Source organism: Trachypithecus francoisi, unplaced genomic scaffold, assembly GCF_009764315.1.
Source record: "Trachypithecus francoisi isolate TF-2019V2 unplaced genomic scaffold, Tfra_2.0 Lachesis_group2, whole genome shotgun sequence".
In the NCBI taxonomy this organism is placed as follows: domain Eukaryota; kingdom Metazoa; phylum Chordata; class Mammalia; order Primates; family Cercopithecidae; genus Trachypithecus; species Trachypithecus francoisi.
In genome coordinates, this window is record NW_022681465.1 from 55,548,879 (window position 1) to 55,570,270 (window position 21,392).

General features: G+C 39.4%; 1 protein-coding gene across 3 annotated transcripts in view; it reads right to left on the reverse strand.

Annotated features, from left to right (window-relative positions):
• The window catches only part of MSH3 (mutS homolog 3), a 235,572-nt gene that overhangs the window by 25,895 nt on the left and 188,285 nt on the right, over nt 1–21,392 (reverse strand). For all 3 annotated transcript variants that reach the window (XM_033179257.1, XM_033179256.1, XM_033179255.1), the window contains exon 21: nt 586–772. In XM_033179257.1, the coding sequence (XP_033035148.1) occupies nt 586–772 (187 nt within the window). The remainder of the gene's footprint in view (nt 1–585; nt 773–21,392) is intronic.

Genomic DNA, 21,392 nt, shown 5'->3' on the forward strand with positions numbered 1-21,392 from the left:
GAATTTGGCTGTAAATGGATGATACCTGTTCTTGATTTAGGGTTCACCAAGGATAGTAAGATATAATTCTGAGTGAAAATACTGCCAGGGAGGCCTTTTTCATACAACCAGATTTATGTTGAGTCAGCAAGAAAAAGGAACATATATCAAGAAACTACCAATATTACTTAGGGTCAATCTGTCTGAATTCAGTGTGTAGCATTCTAATGATCATTTGCAGGGCTGCGGTCAATTATAAAAAAGAGAATTCTGAGTATTTGCAGACTGAGATCAGGAAAATAATGTGTATAATATGTATCATCCATGTACACAAGGGTATGCAGGGATTGCATAATGGTATTATGACTACAGCAGTAATAATATATATTTCAAAATAACTAAGAGAATAAATTTCAAATGTCTCACCACAAAAAATGATATCTAAACGAGGTGAAGAATATGTTAATTAGCTTAATCACTCCACATTGTTTATATATTTCAAAACATCACACTGTACCCCATAAATATAGTACAATTATAACTGTCATTTAAAAATAATAATTTAAAAATTAATTTCTTTTTAAATCCAGTTTACCGGATACTTACATCTCTGATGAAATACTCAAGTGTAGCATAGGCAATGGCAATTCCATCATGGGTGCTCGTCCCTCTTCCCAATTCATCCAAGATAACCAAGGACTGTGATGTTGCTTTTCTGATTATTTCTGCTGTGTCAGTCAGTTCTTCCATAAATGTACTCCGTCCTTTATATATATTGTCTGCAGCACCCATCCTATAAGCGAGAGGAAAACACCTTGATTTTCCTCTTAACTTTCTTATTAGGAAGCCAAACATTATTTTATGAACAATAAATATAAAAGATCACTAAGAATCTATATATTTTGAGCCAATAATAGCTCAAATTACATTAAACAAAAGAAAACATGTTGGATGTAAACAGTGTCTAACATCACACTGTACTTTGTAGGAATATTCTGGACAGAATTTGAGGTATTGCACAGAACTCCTAAAAAGTAGGGAAATGTTTTATCCTGCTTTTTTCTCACCAATAATTCCAAATCAAAGTTTTGGTATTCACAGGATAAAACAATGCTTCTTTGTGTTTCTGTGTTTAAAAGTCCACGATACTGTACAAAGGTCCTGCACAATTAAAGGATTTTTTCAGTGTTTCCTTAAGAAGATTCCATGCTGATATTACAAATTAAAGTACTACATAAAAAGTAACTTATTTATATAAAACTTTTTACTGGAACTAGAATTATAGAAGTTTGATACCTTGCACAGCAGCTAATACAGGTTCCTGAAGTGGATTTTATGAAATGGTTCCTACAGACGTCAAGAAATAGGTCCAAAAGATTTAAATTTCTTTTCTGTAAGACTTTTTAGAGCCTTTAGTACGGGACTACATATTGTGCATTTCTTTTTTCTTTTTTTTTTTTTTGAGACAGGGTTTCACTCCCATCACCCAGGCTGGAGTGCAGTGGCATGCTCTCGGCTCACTACAACCTCTGCCTCCTGGGCTCAAGTGATCCTACAGCCTCAGCCTCCCAAGTAATTGGGACTACAGGCGTGCGCCACCAAGCCTGGCTAATTTTTTTTTTTTTATTTTTAGTAGAGGTGGGGTTTCACCATTTTGGCTAGGCTGATCTTGTACTCCCAGCCTCAAGTGATCTGCCTGCCTTGGCCTCCCTAAGTGCTGAGATTACAGGCGTGAGCCACCGTACCCAGCCAAAGCATTTCTTAGAGAAGGATCTAGTACACAGCTTTTCTTTAACTGATTTAGCTATGGTCCCTGAAATGTCTTCCAGAGTACCTTGCAGCAATAATGTCTTCCAGAACACATTTGGGAAAACACCTATATAATGCAAAAGCTACTGAAAAAAACAAAAGGAATCATTAGGTAATACTCAGTGTCATGCAGTTAATTGCAAAACTTAGAATTCAGGTTTTTCACCCAGTAGCCAGCTCTGTGAATGCTGGTAACCACTTTCTCAGCAAAATCCCTTCATTGATTTAGTTTTGCTACAATAGTTCACAAAATAAGACACATACTTCACATCTGACCTACAGCACCATAATGTACCTTTCATTTCTTGAGAAATCCATGGTCAAACTGTACCTTAACCAGCTGTGTGGCTGAAGCCCTATGAGCACAAGGAAGATGGAATGTGATGTCCAGACATGGGCAGAGCCTTAGAACTGTTCCAGTAACCAGCAGCATTGAGAAATTGTATAATTTCTGAAATGCTGCCACCTTAGGAACATTCTGGGTACTTTTTCAAAGTTCAAATACTGGTATTTACCTCAATTTTCAATGTTTACTTTACCAATATTTCCTTTTCCCCTAACACAAAACAAGATGATGAAATTTTCATATCTCTGAAACCACTCAGAATGCTTCAGAATCATAACGGTTCACCCTATCTACCACTCTTTGCCTTTATTCTGGCAGGTTGTGAGCTGACAAAAAGAAATCTTTGGCTGATAACAGAACATTCTGATGAGGGAAATATTTTGGGGGGTCACTAATTTTTAGAAATCAGGATAGTACACCAGCACTGCCTACAGTTTTTTGTTTGTTTGTTTGATACAGGATCTTGGTCTGTCACCCAGGCTGGAGTGCAGTGGCATGACAACAGCTCACTGAAGACTTGAGACCTCCCAGGCTCAAGCAAGTGCCCACCTCAGACTCCCGAATATCTGGGACCACCGGCGCATGCCACAACACCCAGCTAATTTTTAAATTTTTTGTAGAGTCAAGGTCTCACTATGTTGCCTGGGCTGGTCTTTAACTCCTGGGTTAAAATGATCCTCCCACCTCAGCCTCCCAAAGTGCTGAGATTACATGCATGAGCCACCATGCCTGGCTGTTGTATACAGTTTTAATACAGTAGATTAAGTATTACACTTAGGTGCTTTCTAAAACAGTAAAGTAACAGAGTGGTCTTGTTAGAAACATCAAGAATTGTAAGATGTGCCTGGACAAGTTATTTCTAGGCAGATACACACACATATTATATAAAACGTTTAGTATATGACAAAGGTGAGATTTCAAATTGATGGGGAAAGGATGAACTACCAGTCAAGAAAAAAGATGCTAGCTAATTAGTTATTTCTGAAAAAACAAATATGTGTCCCTATATAAGCCATATTCCAAAATAAATGTACATGGATTGAAAAGTTTAATGCAAAACTAGAAATCATAAACATACCAAGCTATATAGATGAAATTTAATCTCTGGACAGGTGAGTGGGTGGTTTTACATATACGGCATCAAAACATATATTTAGTAAAAGACACATAATAAAAAAGTTAAAGGCAAACCACAAACTGAGAAAAAACTTACAGTAATTATAACGAACACTTAACATTCCGAAAATAAAGTCTGACAAAGCAAAACAAAATGGTGAACAGAAAAACAGGCAAAGGACATAAAGAGTCAATTCACAAAAGAAACAAACTTATGAAAATGCCCAAATATGTAAATTTAACAGGAAAATATTCATATTCAATATATATATTGTAATATGTATATTGCTAAGTTAGCAAAGATTAAAAAGAACATTATTATCTGCCATTATCAAGAGTGTTGGGGGGAAAGGGTATTTTTATGTGAGACTGAGACTTGTTACAATCTTCAAAAGACAATTTAGCAATGTCTATTAGAAGTCTTTCATGACCTATAAATTTCACTCTAGGAATTAACATTATGAAAACTATCAGAGATACATGAAGAAATACATGTACAAATCTGTTCTTGATGTTATTTAATGAAAAGTTGGAAAAAATTAAATATCCAATAATAAGAGAAAGAGCAAACAGTACTATGATGAAAAACTATGCAACCAATAAAACTAGTACGTTAGAATTTTTGGCATTGGAAAACGTTTATATTAATAACATAGTGAATGTTACAAATGAGGTCACCAGAAATTTTTTAACTTCAGTGGAGGGGTCTACTAGGAAAAGAGACCTGTTGAGCCACTGGAAATTCATCCTTGCTATTATAATAACTCAAGTAATGTTCCTGGCAGATATATGAGTAGCATCCACATTAAATAAAAATTTGAGGACACATGAGGAAAAATGACAGTATGAAAGAGAAGACTGAGAAAACCAACAGAACAAGTAACACAGAGGAAGTGGATAAAAATACAATTCACTGGTGATATGATTTGGTTCTGTGTCCCCAGCCAAATCTTGTCTTGTAGCTCCCATAATTCCTACATGTTGTGGGAGGGATGTGGTGGGAGATGACTGAATTATGGGAGCGGGTCTTTCTTGTGCTGTTCTCATGATAGTGAATGGGTCTCATTAAATCTGATGGTTTTAAAAACATGAGTTTCCCTGCACAATCTCTCTCTTTGCCTGCTGCCATCCACATAAGATGTGACTTGCTCCTCCTTGCCTTCTGCCGTGATTGTGAGGCCTCCCTAGCCATGTGGAGCTGTAAGTCCAGTAAACCTCTTTCTTTTGTAAATTGCCCAGTCTTGGGTATGTCATTATCAGCAGTGTGAAAATGGACTAATACAGTAAATTGGTACCAGGAGTGGGGTGTTGCTGGAAAGATACTTGAAAAAGTGGAAGCAACTTTGGAACTGGGAAATAGGCAGAGGTTGGAACAGTTTGGACGGCTCAGAAGAAAGGAAAATGTGAGAAAGTCTGGAACTTCCTAGAGACATGTTGAATGACTTTGACAAAAATGCTGATAGTGATATGAACAGTAAGGTCCAGGCTGAGGTGGTCTCAGATGGAAATGAGGAACTTGTTGGGAACTGGAGCAAAGGTGACTCTTGCTTTGCTTTAGCAAAGGAACTGGCAGCATTTTGCCCCACGCTAGAGATTTGTGGAACTTTGAACTTGAGAAAGATGATTTAGGCAGAGGATGAGCTGGCAGAAGAAATTTCTAAGCAGAGAAGAATTCAAGAGGTGACTCAGGTGCTGTTAAAGGCATTCAGTTTTATAAGGGAAACAGAGCATAAATGTTTGGAAATTTTTAGCCTGACACTGTGATAGAAAAGAAAATCCCATTGTCTGAGGAGAGATTCAAGCCAGCTGCAGAAATTTGCATAAAAAAATGAGTAGCTGAATGTTAATCCCCAAGACAATGGGGAAAATGTCTCCAGGAATGTCAGAGGTCTTCATGGCAGCCCCTCCCATTACACCCTGGGAGGCCAAGGAGGAAAAAGTGGTTTCATGGGCAGGGCCTGTGGCCCCTCGCTATGTACAGCCTAGGGACTTGGTGCTCTGCATCCCAGCAGCTCTAGTCATGGCTAAAAGGGGACAAGGTACAGCTCAGATTGTGGCTTCAGAGGGTGCAAGCCCCAAGCCTTGGCAGCTTCCATGTGGTACTGAGCCTGTAGGTACACAGAAGTCAAGAACTAAGGTTTGGGAACCTCTGCTTAGATTTCAGAGATATATGGAAATGCCTGGATGTCCAGGCAGAAGTTTGCTACGGGGCAGAGCTCTCATGGAGAACCTCTGCAAGGGCAGTGCAGAAGGGAAATGTGGGGTCACAGCCCCCATACAGAGTCCATACTGGGGCATCACCTAGTGGAGCTGTGAGAAGAGGGCCATACTCCTCCAGAATGGTATATCCACCTAGAGCTTGCACCGTATGCCTGGAAATGCTGCAGACACTCAATGTCAGCCTGTGAAAGCAGCCGGGAGGTAGGCTGTACCATGCAAAGCACAGGGGAGGAGTTGCCTAAGATCATGGGAAGCAACCTCTTGCATCAGCATAACCTGGATGTGAGACATGCAGTCAAAAGATATCATTTTGGAGCTTTAAGATTTGACTGCTCTGCTGGACTTCAGACTTGCATAGGGCCTGTAGCCCTTTTGCTTTGGCCAATTTCTCCCACTTGGAATGGCTGTATTTACCCAATGCCTGTACCCCTACTGTATTTAGGAAGTAACTAACTTGCTTTTTTTTTTTTTTTTTAATTTGAGATGGAGTCTTGCTCTGTCGCCCAAGCTGCAGTGCAGTGGCGTGATCTCGGCTCACTGCAAGTTCCGCCTCCCAGGTTCACGCCATTCTCCTGCCTCAGCCTCCCGAGTAGCTGGGACTACAGGTGCCCGCTACCACGCCCGGCTAATTTTTTGCATTTTTAGTAGAGACGGGGTTTCACCATGTTAGCCAGGATGGTCTCGATCTCCTGACCTCGTGATCCGCCCACCTCAGCTTCCCAAAGTGCTGGGGTTACAGGCGTGAAAACCACACCCAGCCCTAACTTGCTTTTGATTTTCTAGGCTCATAGGCAGAAGGGACTTGCCTTGTCCTGGATGAGACTTTGGACTGTGGACTTTTGAGTTAATGCTGAAATGAGTTAAGACCGTGGGGGACTGTTGTGAAGGCATGATTGGTTCTGAATGTGAAGATACGAGATTTGGGAGGGGCAAGAGGTGGAATAATATGGTTTGGCTCTGTGTCCCCACACAAATCTCATCTTGTAGCTCCCATAATTCCCATGTGCTGTGGGAGGGACCCAGTGGGAAATGACTGAATTATGGGGGCAGGTCTTTCCTGTGCTATTCTCATGACAGTGAATGGGTCTCATGAGATCCGATAATTTTAAAAATGAGAGTTTCCCTGTACAACATCTTTACCTGCTGCCATCCACATAAGATGTGACTTGCTCTCCCTTGCCTTCTGCCATGACTGTGAGGCCTCCCCAGCCATGTGGAACTGTAAGTCCAATAAACTTCTTTCTTTTGTAAATTGCCCAGTCTCGGGTATGTCTTTATCAGCAGTGTGAAAATGGACTAATACAACTGGAAAGAATTAAAACAAGCAAAATTTCGATTTGGTATCCTCAGGGAGATTACGAATATTACAGACTTAAAACAAGAATAGTCTATGAAGAAATAAACAACTGGAGAACAAGAAATCTTGAAAATTAAAAATATGATTACTGAAAAAAATTACTGTATGGGTGAAATTAAAATTACATGCTGTATAGGACCAAGCTTTTATTTTATTATTGTTTATTTGAGAAAGGTCCTAACTCTGTTGCCCAGGCTGCAGTACAGTGGCATGAACACAGCTCACTGCAGCCTCAACCTTCCTATGCTCAGATGATCCTCCCACCTCAGCCTCCTGGGAAGCTGGGACTACAGGCATACCTGGCTAATTTTTTATCTTTTGTATCTTTAGTAGAGACGGAATTTCACCATGTTGCCCACACTGGTCTCAACACCTGTGCTCAAGTGATCCACAGCCCTCAGCCTCTTAAAGCACTTGGAGTACAGATGTGAGCCACTGTGCCTTGCCCTAGACCAAGCTTCTAAACCGGGAAGATAAATTCAAAGAAATCTGAGAACAGTAAAGAGAAAGAGAATGACCAAGAAATGTAAAGTACACACAAACAGATTTAAAACATGGAGGCCATGTCCTGACAGTTGAAAGCTGCTCAAATAGGAAGTGCAAAAGATACAAACAACAAAGATAATGAAATGAAATAACTTAAGAAAATGCCGTGATGCTGAAATAAGACATGCAACTTCATATGGGAAGGTTTCACAAAATGCTGAGTAAGATTGGTAAGAAAAGATTTACATCTAAACATTCTGCTGAAAATTTTATAATAAGGATTTTAAAAAATTCTAAATACCTCAGAGAAAGAAAAAACTCATCATTAAGCAAGGAATGAGAATCAGACTCTTACTGACTTTTTATATACATTGAATGAAATACTGGAAGATAATGGGAGCAATTTCTTTAAATTTAAAATCTAGATATTTACATTCATCTAAACTTTCAAAGCAAATATGAAGATAAACCTTGAGACTTTCTAAAACTAAAAAAATTGAGATTTTCTAAAACTAAAAAAATTTGCCACCATGAGCCCTACATGAAAAAAGTAGTCAGAGACAGACTCAAAAAAAAAATTTGGCCGGGTGTTGTGGCTCATGCCTATAATCTCAGCACTTTGGGAGGCTGAGGCAGGCAGATCACTTGAGGTCAGGAGTTCGAGACCAGCCTGGCCAACATGGCAAAACCCCTTATCTACTAAAAATACAAAAATTATCCAAGGATAGTGGTACATGACTATAATCCCAGCTACTCAGGAGGCTGAGGCAGGAGAATCACTTGAGCCCACGAGGTGGAGGTTGCAACGAGCTGAGATTGCACCACTGCACTCCAACTTGGGCAACAGAGCGAGAACCTGTCTCAGAAAAAAAAACCCAAAAATTGAGGGTCGCTTCCAAGATGGCTAAATAGGAACAGCTCCAGTCTGCGGCTCCCACTGAGATGGATGCAGAAGATGGGTGATTTCTGCATTTCCAACTGAAGTATCTGGTTCATGTCATTGGGACTGGTTGGACAGTGGGTACAGCCCATGGAGGGTGAGATGAAGCAGGGTAGGGCATTGCCTCACCTGGAATGCGCAAGGGGACAGGGGATTTCCTTTTCCTTGTCAAAGGAAGCCATGACAGACTGTACCCAGAGAAACGGTACACTCCTAAGGAAATACCACGTTTTTCCTATGGTCTTAGCCACTGGCAGACCAGGAGATACCCTCCTGTGCCTGGCTTGGCAGGTCTCACGCCCACAGAGCCTTGCTCACTGCTAGCGCAACAGTCTGAGATCAACCTGTGATGCTGCAGCTTGATGGGGGGAGGGGTATCCTCCATTGCTGATGCTTGAGTAGCTCACAATGTAAACAAAATGGCCTGGAAGCTTGAACTGGGCAGAACCCACCACAGTTCAGCAAGGCCTACTGCCTCTCTAGATTCCACCTCTGGGGGCAGGGCACAGCAGAACAAAAAGCAGCAGACAGCATCTGCAGACTTAAACATCCCTTTCTGACAGCTCTGAAGAGAGCAGCGGTTCTCTCAGCACGGTGTTTGAGCTCGGAGAACAGACAGACTGCCTCCTCAAGTGTGTCCCAAACCCCCATATAGCCTCACTGGGAGACAACTCGCAGAAGGGGCCAACAGACACCTCAAACAGGTGGGTGCCCCTCTGGGACGAAACTTCCAGAAGAAGGATCAGACAGCAATATTTGCTGTTCTGCATCCTCCGCTGGTGATACTCAGGCAAACAGGGTCTGGAGTGAACCTCCAGCAAAGCCCAACAGACCTGTAGTTGAGAGGCCTGTTAGAAGGAAAACTAACAAACAGAAAGGAACAGCATCAGTATCAACAAAAAGGACATCCGCACCAAAACCCCATCTGTAGGTCACCAACACCAAAGATCAAAGGTAGATAAAACCACAAAGATAGGCAGAAACCACAGAAGAAAAGTGGAAAATTCCAAAAACCAAAGTGCCTCTTCCCGTCCAAAGGATTGCAGCTTCTTACCAGCAAGGGAACAAAACTGGGCAGAGAATGAATTTGACGAGTTGACAGAAGCAGGCTTCAGAAGGTCAGTAATAAGAAACTTCTCCGAGCCAAAGGAGCATGTTCCAACCCATTGCAAGGAAGCTTAAAATCATGAGAAAAGGTCAGATGAATTACTAACTAGAACAAACAGAGTAGAGAAGAACTTAACTGATCTGATGGAGCCGAAAACCACGGTACGAGAACTTCGTGATGCCTGCACAAGCTTCAGTAGCCGATTTGATCAAGTGGAAGAAAGGATATCAGTGATTGAAGATCACATTAATGAAATAAAGTGAGAAGAAAAGATTAGAGAAAAAAGAGTGAAAAGAAATGAACAATGCCTTCAAGAAATATGGGACTATGTGAAAAGACCAAATATACATTTGATTGGTGTACCAGAAAGCAATGGGGAGAATGGAACTAAGTTAGAAAACACTCTTCAGGATATTATCCAGGAGAACTTCCCTAACCTAGCAAGGCAGGCTAACATTCAAATTCAGGACATACAGAAAACACCACAAAGATACTCCTCAAGAAGAGCAACTCCAAGACACATAATTGTCAGATTCACCAAGGTTGAAATGAAGGAAAAAATATTAAGGGCAGTCAGAGAGAAAGGCCGGGTTACCCACAAAGGGAATCCCATCAGACTAAAACCGGATCTCTCGGCAGAAACCCTACAAGCCAGAAGAGAGTGGGGGCCAATATTCAACGTTATTAAAGAAAAGTATTTTCAACCAAGAATCTCATATTCAGCCAAAATAAGTTTCATATGTGAGGGAGAAATAAAATCCTTTACAGACAAGCAAATGCTGAGAGATTCTGTCACCACCAGGTCTGCCTTACAAGAGCTCCCGAAGGAAGCACTAAATGTGGAAAGGAAAAACCGGTACCAGCCACTGCAAAAACATGCCACATTGTAAAGACGACTGATGCTATGAAGAAACTGCATCAATTAATGAGCAAAATAACCAGCTAACAGCAAAATGAAAGGATCAAATTCACACACATAACAATATTAACCTTAAATGTAAATGGGTTAAATGGCCCAATTAAAACACACAGACTGGCAAACTGGATAAAGAGTCAAGACCCATTGGTGTGCCGTACTCAGGAGACCCATCTCACGTGCAGAGACACACACAATCTCAAAATAAAGGGATGGAGGAAGATCTACCTCGCAAATGGAAGACAAAAAAAAAAAAAAAAAAACAGGAGTTGCGATCTCAGTCTCTGATAAAACAGACTTTAAACCAACCAAGATCAGAAGAGACAAAGAAGGCCATTACATAATGGTAAAGGGATCAATTCAAAAAGAAGAGCTAACTATCCTAAATATATATACACCCAATACAGGAGCACCCAGATTCATAAACGAAGTCCTTAGAGACCTAAAAAGAGACTTAGACTCCTACATAATAATAATGGGAGACTTTAACACCCCACTGTCAAGATTAGACAGATCAATGAGACAGAAGGTTAACAAGGATATCCAAGACTTGAACTCAGTTCTGGACCAAGCAGACCTAATAGGCATCTACAGAACTCTACACCCCACATCGACAGAATATACATTCTTCTCAGCACCATATGGAACTTATTCTAAAATTGACCACATAATTGGAAGTAAAACACTCCTCAGCAAATGTAAAATAACAGAAATCACAACAAACTGTCTCTCAGACCACAGTGCAAACGAATTAGAACTCAGGATTAAGAAACTCACTCAAAACCACACAACTACATGGAAACTGATCAACCTGATACTGAATGACTACTGGATAAATAATGAAATGAAGGCAGAAATAAAAGTGTTCTTTGAAACCAATGAGAACAAAGACACAACATAACAGAATCTCTGGGACACATTTAAAGCAGTGTGTAGAGGGAAATTTATAGCACTAAATGCCCACAAGAGAAAGCAGGAAAGATCCAAAATTGACACCTTAACATCACAATTAAAAGAACTAGAGAAGCAAGAGCAAACACATTCAAAAGCTAGCAGAAGGCAAGAAATAACTAAGATCAGAGCAGAACTGAAAGAGATATAGACACAAAAATGCTTCAAAAAATCAATGAATCCAGGACCTGGTTTTTTGAAAAGATCAACAAAATAGGTAGACCACTAGCAAGACTAACAAAGCAGAAAAGAGAGAAGAATCAAATAGACGCAATAAAAAAATGATAAAGGGGACATTACCACTGGCCCCACAGAAATACAAACTACCATCAGAGAACACTATGAACACCTCTATGCAAATAAACTGGAAAATCTAAAAGAAATGGATAAATTCCTGGACACATACTCCCTGCCAAGACTAAACCAGGAAGAAGTTGAATCTCTCAATAGACCAATAACAGGTTCTGACATTGAGGCAATAATTAATACCCTACCAACCAAAAAAAGTCCAGGACCAGATGGATTCACAGCCGAATTCTACCAGAGGTACAAAGAGGAGCTGGTACCATTCCTTCTGAAACTATTTCAATCAATAGAATAAGAGGGAATCCTCCCTAACTCATTTTATGAGGCCAGCATCATCCTGATACCAAAACCTGGCAGAGACACAACGAAAAAAAGAGAATTTTAGGCCAATATCCCTGATGAACATCGATGCAAAAATCCTCAATAAAATACTGGCAAACCAAATCCAGTGGCATATCAAAAAGCTTATCCACCACAATCAAGTCGGCTTCATCTATGGGATGCAAGGCTGGTTCAACATACATAAACCAATAAACGTAATCCATCATATAAACAGAACCAAAGACAAAAACCACATGATTATCTCAATAGATGCAGAAAAGGCCTTTGACAAAATTCAACAGCTCTTCATGCTAAAAACTCTCAATAAACTAGGTATCGATGGAACGTATCTCAAAATAGTAAGAGCTATTTATGACAAAGCCACAGCCAATATCATACTGAATGGGCAAAAACTGGAAGCATTCCCTTTGAAACCCGCACAAGACAAGGATGTCCTCTCTCACCACTCCTATTCAACATAGCATTGGAAGTTCTGGCTAGGGCAATCAGGCAAGAGAAGGAAATAAAGGGTATTTAATTAGGAAAAGAGGAAGTCATATTGTCTCTGTTTGCAGATGACATGACTGTATATTTAGAAAACCTATCATGTCAGTCCAAAATCTCCTTAAGCTGATAAGCAACTTCAGCAAAGTCTCAGGATACAAAATCAACATGCAAAAATCACAAGCATTCCTATACACCAATAACAGACAAATAGAGCGCCAAATCATGAGTGTACTCCCATTCACAATTATTACAAGGAGAATAAAATACCTAGGAATACAACTTACAAAGGATGTGAGGGACCTCTTCAAGGAGAACAACAAACCACTGCTCAACGAAATAAAAGAGGACACAAACAAATGGAAGAACACTCCATGCTCATGGATAGGAAGAATCAATATCATGAAAATGGCCATACTGTCCAAGGTAATTTATAGATTCAATGCTATCCCCCACATCAAGCTTACCACTGACTTTCTTCACAGAATTGGAAAAAAGTACTTTAAACTTCATATGGAACTAAAAAAGAGCCCGCATAGCCAAGACAATCCTAAGCCAAAAGAACAAAGCTGGAGGCATCATGCTACCTGACTTCAAACTACACTATGAGGCTACAGTAACCAAAACAGCATGGTACTCGTACCAAAACAGATATAGACCAATGGAACAGAACAGAGGCCTCACAAATAACATCACACATCTACAACCATCTGACCTTTGACAAACCTGACAAAAACAAGAAATGGGGAAAGGATTCCTTATTTAACAAATGGTGCTGGGAAAACTGGCTAGCCATATGTAGAAAGCTGAAACTGGATCCCCTCCTTAAACAAAATATACAAAAATTAACTCAAGATAGATTAAAGACAAATGTAAGACCTAACACCATAAAAACACTAGAAGAAAACCTAGGCAATACCATTCAGGACATAGGCATGGGGAAAGACTTCATGACTGAAATACTAAAAGCAATGGCAACAAAAGCCAAAATAGACAAATGGGATCTAATTAAACTAAAAAGCTTCTGCACAGCAAAAGAAACTATCATCACAGTGAACAAGCAACCTACAGAATGGGAGAAAATTTTTGCAATCCACCCATCTGACAAAGGGCTAATATCCAGAATCTACAAATAACTTAAACAAACTTACAAGAAAAAAACAACCCCATCAAAAAGTGGGCAAAGGGGCTGTGCGTGGTGGCTCATGCCTGTAATCCCAGCACTTTGGGAGGCCGAGGCGGGTGGATCACAAAGTCAAGAGATTGAGACCATCCTGGCTAACAAGGTGAAATCCCATCTTAAAAAAGAAAAAAAGAAAAAAAAAAAGTGGGCAAAGGATATGAACAGACACTTCTCAAAAGAAGGTATTTATGCAGCCAAGAGACATATGAAAAAATGCTCATCATCACTGGTCATCAGAGAAATGCAAATCAAAACCACAATGAGATACCACCTCATGCCAGTTAGAACGGTGATCATTAAAAAGACAGGAAACAACAGATGCTAGAGAAGATGTGAAGAAATAGGAAAGCTTTTACACTGTCGGTGGGAGTGTAAATTCGTGCAACCATTGTGGAAGACAGCATGGCGATTCCTCAAGGATTTAGAACCAGAAATATCAGTTGACCCAGCGATCCCATTACTGGGTATATACCCAAAAGACTATAAATCATGCTAGTATAAAGACACATGCACATGTAAGTTTACTGCGGCACTATTCACAATAGCAAAGGCTTGGAACCAACCCAAATGTCCATCAATGATAGACTGGATTAAGAAAATGTGGCACATATACACCATGACATACTATGCAGCCATAAAAAAGGATGAGTTCATGTCCTTTGCAGGGACACGGATGAAGCTGGAAACCATCATTTTAAGCAAACTATCACAAGGACAGAAAACCAAACACTGCATGTTCTTACTCACAGGTGGGTGTTGAACAATGAAAACACGAGGACACAGGGCAGGGAATATCACACACCGGGGCTTGTCAGGGGGCAGAGGGCATGGGAGGGATAGTATTAGGTGAAATACCTAATGTAAATGACAAGGTGATGGGTGCAGCAAACCAACATGGCACATGTATACCTATGTAACAAACTTGCACTTTGTACACTTGTACCCTAGAACTTAAAGTATAATAAAAACAACAACAAACCCCAAAAGTTAGATGGGTATGGTGGCAAGTGCTTATAATCCCAGCTACTCGGGAGGCTGAGGCACGAGAATTGCTTGAACCTGGGAGGTGGAGGTTGCAGCCGAGGTTACGCCACTGCACTCCAGCCTGGGCAACAGAGCAAAGAAAAAGAAAAAGAATATTCAAGGAAGATAATAACATGAGATACAAGGAAGAGCAGCAGTTGAAATGGAAGAAGTGAAAAAAGCTGGAGAGAAATGAAGAGTTTTAGACAGGGATGCCTAGAAGATTCCCCTCTGATCAACAAAGTTTAGTATCTTAGAATGACATACATATTATTTAGCTCTAAAGCGAATATACACGTAACATGTGATCACAATAATGCATTCCATTTTTAAACTAGCCTATGAAAAAGCACAAGAGATACTACACCAGTAATAATAAATGTCAGAGACCTTTTCAAGGAAAAACACAGTTTTAGAAACTGGAAGTTGAAAAGAAGAAAGGCTCAATCTTGAACTGATAAAAAATTTCTTCATATTTTATAGCAAAAGGTCAACAGATACTGTCTAAAGCTAACAAATCTAAAACCAGAGTTAAAATATTTTATATGAATAAAATGTTAACTACCAGAACAAAATCAGGGACCACTCAGTGGTTGCCTCTAGTGAGTAGGGCTGGGGAGGACAGCAGGGATTGGGAGGAAATGGGAATCCTCTTAGTTTTCAGTTTTGTGCCCTCTGATTTGCTTTAGTTTCCTCCTACCACGATAGCCACTGCTTCTGTAATTATAATTGTTGAAAGTGTTTTATTGTGTCACTTTTATTAAAACCTACATGTGCAAAAAATATCTAGAGAAGACTGTCAACATGTTTAGAGTAGTTATCTGTGGGTAGGAGGATTACAGTCATGTGGTGACCCCTTCTCATCCCCCAAGCACCTAGCAAACATCTGACACAAAGATGGAGATTGATAAATGGACATTAAATGAAAGCAACATAATCAAGCCTTCTTTCCCAAATCCAGTGAATTAAAATATATAGGAAATATTGTTCTAGGATGGCTATAAAATTCTATGCTGCTTATTTTCAGTACTATCATTGGGATACCCTTAAGAATGAGTTAAAAAAAATATAGAGCGTGCCCAGATATACAGTGTGAAGACATATACACACGTAAGTAGCAAGTTTAGTTTAATTTTGCTGGTTTGTTTGTTTTTTGAGACAGAGTCTTGCTCTGTTGCCCAGGTTGGAGTTCAGTGGCATGATTTTAGCTTACTGCAACCTTCACCTCCCAGGTTCAAGCGATTCTCGTGCCTCAGTCTCCCAAGCAGCTGGGAGTACAGGTGTGCACCACTACACCTGGCTAAAATTTTGTATTTTTAGTAGAGACAGGGTTTCACTATGTTAGCCACGCTGGTCTCAAACTCCTGGCCTCAAATGATCCGTCTGCCTTGGCCTCTCAAAGTGTTGGGATTACAGGCATAAGCCACCGTGCCCAGCCAATTTAGTTTAATTTAAAGTTAAAACATCAGATCACATCTTATACAACAGAGACATTCAGAGAGACTGAGTACTGTCACTAGAAATTTGCAAATTCTTATTTTAGGGCTAGGCCTTGAACTTTTCTATATATCTATTTCTTGGCATTAAAAAATTAGCTGTCACACTGAAAAAGGAGTTTCTATAAAAAATTTATAAATGTCGTAATTAAAAATAATGTCACGCAGCTAAATATGGTAGAAACAGCAGTAACTTGTATAAAGAGGCCATCACTCTAGTCCTGGCTTAGCCACTAAGTACTGTGAGATCTTAGGCAAGTCGGGTAACTTTTCTATGTGGTTGTAGCTTCCTTGTCTGTAAAAAGAAGAAGTTGATTTAAAAAAAAAAATCTACTCAAGTCTAATGATTTTTCATGAATGTATTAAACCATGCTCACAATGATATAGCAAAAGGTCCATTAGATTAAGTTTACTCAAGAGCAAAAACTGATTTAATATAGGCAAATCATTTAATGGGAAACTTTCAATTAGTTACTTCTCATGGTAGCTGAGACTCAAATGTGATAACATACATGAGCAATTTTCCTGTGTCTTGGGTGCTTACAAAGTGTTGTACCTGCATTATCTCATTTTGTCCTGATACCACCATCATGAGATGTAGATCTTTATCCCCATGTACAAATGAGGAGACTGAAGTTACTGCTCAAAAGGATAGTCAGTCATGGAGTCAGGATTCAAACCTGGCTCAGTCTGATGCCAGAGTCTACACTCTGGTCACTCGGCTTTAGAGGATGCTGTACTGTACTTTAAGAGGCTGAAAAGTACCTGTGGTGGACATGCTCTATAGTGACCCCAGCTATCTCCACTTTCTGGTGTTTACCCCCTTGGATAATTTCCTCCTCTTACTGGGAGTGGGGCTTGTAACTTGCTTTGAACCATCAGACTATGGCAAAGGTGATGGGATATTAATTTCATGATTATATGATGTTGTATGTTTTGCCAGTCAACTAGCGCTAGAGACTTTCTCCCTAGCAGGCTTTGAAGAAGTTCACTGTCATGTTGTGAGAAGGCCATGTGATCTGCAAGTGTCCTCTAGGAGCTGAGAGCAGTCCCCAGCCTACAGCTGGCAAGAAGCTGAGGACCTCAGACTCACAATCTCAAGAAATGAACTCTGCCAACAACCTGGGTAATTCTGAAAGTGGGTCCATCTCTAGTCCTGCCTCCACGTAAGAATCCCACCCTGGCTGATACCTTGATCACAGCCTCACACAGCCTCAGCTAAGCTGTATCTGGGGTCATGAACCACAGAAATATTGATATAATAAATGTGTGTTGCTCAAGCTGCTAAATTTGTGATAATCTGTTACACAGCTCAGAAAAATAACACAGTATCTTTGTTCTATAAATACAAAAATGAAAATTCAGCATTTTCTTTCACTTTCCTTGCTCCTTTAAGATTCAATATCCAGTCCCCACTATTTTTATTTTATTTTATTTATTCCATTTTTTAGAGAAGTTCTGGCTCTGTTTACACAGGCTGGAATGCAATAGCACGATCTTGGCTCACTATAGCCTCGACCTCCCAGGTCCAAGTGAGCTCCCACCTCAGCCTCCTGAGTAGCTGGGACCATAGACGTGCACCACCATGCTGGCTAATTTTTGTATTTTGGGTAGAGATGGGGTTTTGCCACATTGCCTAGGCTGGTCTAGAACTTGTGAGCTCAACTGATCCTCCTGCCTCAGCCTCTCAAAGTGCTGAGATTATAGGCATGAGTCACCGTGCCTGGCCGCTTTCCCTAGTATTCTTGCAAACTAGTTTCACTAGTTTACACTCTTTGATCAAAGCTGTTCCAATAGCCTAGTTTCTCTCTCTACCTTCACTTTTACTAACAGCTAATTTATCTTCTACCTCCATATTTTAAAATCAATGGAGTCTTCTTGATTCCTATGCTTAAAAACTTACCTTTGCTAATGCCTGGAAAATAAAATACAAAATTCCTAGCATAGTTTTCAAGACCCTCTTTGTGCTCTGGTCCTATATCTCTCTCCAATCTCCTCTCCTTCTGCACAACACAGGATCTCATGTCACCATCACAACAATTTATCCTTGCCATCCCTAACACATGGCATGTACTTTTAAAAAATAACAGTTTTATTAAGATATAAGTGACACAGCATAAAATTCATCCTTTTAGAGGGTATACAATCGGCTCTCCGTATCTGCATCCACAGATTCAATCAACTGTGGATCCAAAATATTCAATAAAAATAAAAAACAATACAAAATAATATAAATGTTAAAAATAACACAGTATAGCAACTGTTTACATAGCATTACATTATACTAGGTATTATAAGTAACCTAGAGATGATTTAAAGTATTGAGGAGGATGTGCACAGGTTATATGCAAATATCCCATTTTATATCAGGTGATAATCTCTTGATTTTCATATTGGAGGCTCCTGAAACCAGTCCCCAGCAGATACTGAGGGAAAACTGTAATTCAGAGGCTTTTTTTTTTTTTTTAAAGCATATTTAAAGAGCTGATGCCACACACCTTTATCCCTCTGTGTGTTCTCATGGTTCCATTATCCTGGAATCATCTTCATCCCTCTCTTTCTATGGACTGGAAGCCTTATCATCCTTAAGCTGCTTCCGTGTAGCTGTCCCTGAATCCCTTCCCATAGAACTGACCAGAAGAGCTTTCTCTTGTCATCTTTCTAGAAGTCAGTGTTCTTTGACAACAGGCCTCACTGATTTACCTCTGTAGTCCCCTCAAATGTTAGGCAGAGTGTCTTGTACATAAGATGTTCAATACATGTTGAAATGAATGATTTGTTTCCAGAACTGTAATACAACTTACTCAACCCACATCACTCAAGAGTTAATAATTTTGTGAATGTCCAAAATTAAAGTTTAAAATAAAAAGAACTGACTGATCAAGGAACAAAAGGATTTAAATTTATATGTTCCTTTGTGCTTCCATATAGATTAGGATATCCTTGTACACTATTGCTGAGTTTATTCTAAAAAACACAAAATTACAATGTATATAATTCTAAAAAATATGACAGAATCTTAATAAGGTATCAAAAAGTACTTTTTGGTGTTTTCATGGAAAGCTTATTATAGTAATATAACTGGTTGTTGTCATTAATGACTGGCATACAACCTTCACAGTATTAATATTTTCTTTTTTTTTGAGACACAGTGTCTCTGTCACCCAGGCTAGAGTGCAGTGGTACAATCTCAGCTCACTGCAGCCTCCACCTCCTGGGTTCAAGTAATTCTCCTGCCTCAGCCTCCAGGCATGTGCCACCACGCCCAGCTAATTATTGTATTTTTAGTAGAGGCAGGGTTTTACCCTGTTGGCCAGGCTAGTCTCAAACTCCTGACCTCAAGTGATCCACCTGCCTCGGGCTCCCAAAGTGCTAGGATTACAGGCGTGAGCCACCACACCCGGTCTCATAGTTAAAAACACTGCATTTAAAAGATGACTCCAATTGTTATTTTTCACAATGACCTAATTAGTGTAAAAATGCCTTTCCTATATTGGTAAAGCCAAACCTGTGCTAATGAAGTATATAAAAAAAAATGCTATTGCTGTTTTTTATTTTTTTACCTTCTGCTTATCCAATCTGCCTTTGCTAATACCTTCCTCCCTGGCAAGACGAACAGATCACCCATTCTCCAGCCTGCCTCACTTTGAGATTTTGTCACTGGTGACTACTCACTTGTTGTAGATGCTTCTGATGATCTTTGCATCAAAGCTCAAACAATCTCTCAGTCATCTTTTATCAAACGTCTTTGTGCTTACCAAACCTCTCCCATGGGATGGTCTGACCTAGACAAGCTATAAACAACAAAAGGCAATTGCTCTAGACAGAGCTACTTATCTTTCCCCTACATTTTTTTTTTTTCTGTGCTTAAGCTCCCTACATCGAATTTGGTCATTTCTTTCTCCAATGGTTCTTCTCTTTTGACAGAAGGGAAGAGCTTGTCTGATGGCACATTCTTTGCCATCTTTGAGGTAAGAGAAAGAATTCTGAAAAGGTCTTGGTGCTGGACAAGTTCTTAGTAATAATTTTATACTCCTATTTTACAGATGAGGTAAGACATTTCAGAGGTCAAGTCACTTCTCCAACGTGACAGGGCTAATCTGTGGCAGACAAGAGACAAATATTTATGTCTTCCGGTTTCTGGCCTGGAGTTTTTTGAGTCACCCCTACGTGCCTTATGGTATTACAGGGTTTCTTTCTTAAGGAGGGCAGGCCAGTGTTCAGGAGATCTTGGACATACTTTTATTAGGCAATGGTCCTCACTCTACTACTAGGTCAGAGGTTTTAAAATATCTTTTTAGTTGTTGAATCCTTTGTTCAAATAATATGTTTACTTCATTATTTTTAAGTATTCTTATTTTATATTTATATATATTTTAAGTATGTATTAAGTATTTAAAATAAAAATATATTTTATTATATTTAAAATGTAATAACTAGAGCTTAAATATTAAAATTGTTAAGTACAGGCAATAATCATTTCTATTACAATAGGATGCTTTGACATACTTCAAGTGCTTTTAAAAATTATGATAAATATATATAACATAAAATTTACCATTTTAGCATTTCTTAGGTACATAGTTCAGTGGTACTAACATCCACAAGGTTGTGTAGCCATCACTACAGTTCATTTCTAGAACTTTTAATATTTAAAATATATTTTTAATAAAAACAATTTAATATTTTATAAGAAAATTCACTCTGCACATTAGATACAATGAATGATGTTCACTCTGGTTAAGAACCCAGCACTATTAGGGCTCTTATTCAGAGGTGGCTCTGTGGGACTTGCACCCTGGAGGGCAGTTTGAAGGAGAGCTCACATTGCATTAGGAGCCAACACATTTTCTATTACAATTCTATTTTTCCATAGCACCTGATGGTATGGATGTAGTAGCAATGGAAGCAGCAATGCTGCCCTGTACACACTGAATAAATACTGGCTCATGAGCCAGGCATCAAGGCTACTGGGGACGTATGCATTTATAATTGTGGGAACTGTTTATTGATAAACGTATTTTCTGTTAATTTCCTTTAAGAAATGTATAGTTTATTTATTCTAGTTTGATTACTAGAAAACAACTAAATAACATCTTATAATAACAAATAGATACCTGGCTTTATCTCATAATTCAATTCTTATTTTCTCCCTGATCCAGAGTCTTTGGATACCATTCTCATCTCTTATTATTCTGCTATGTCGTAAATATCTCAATAAACTGCCTAAGATGGCCGGACGCGGTGGCTCACGTCTAAAATCAGTTTTAGAAGCCAGATAAAACATACATTAACAATAAAGTTTGGCTGGGCGTGGTGGCTCACGCGTAA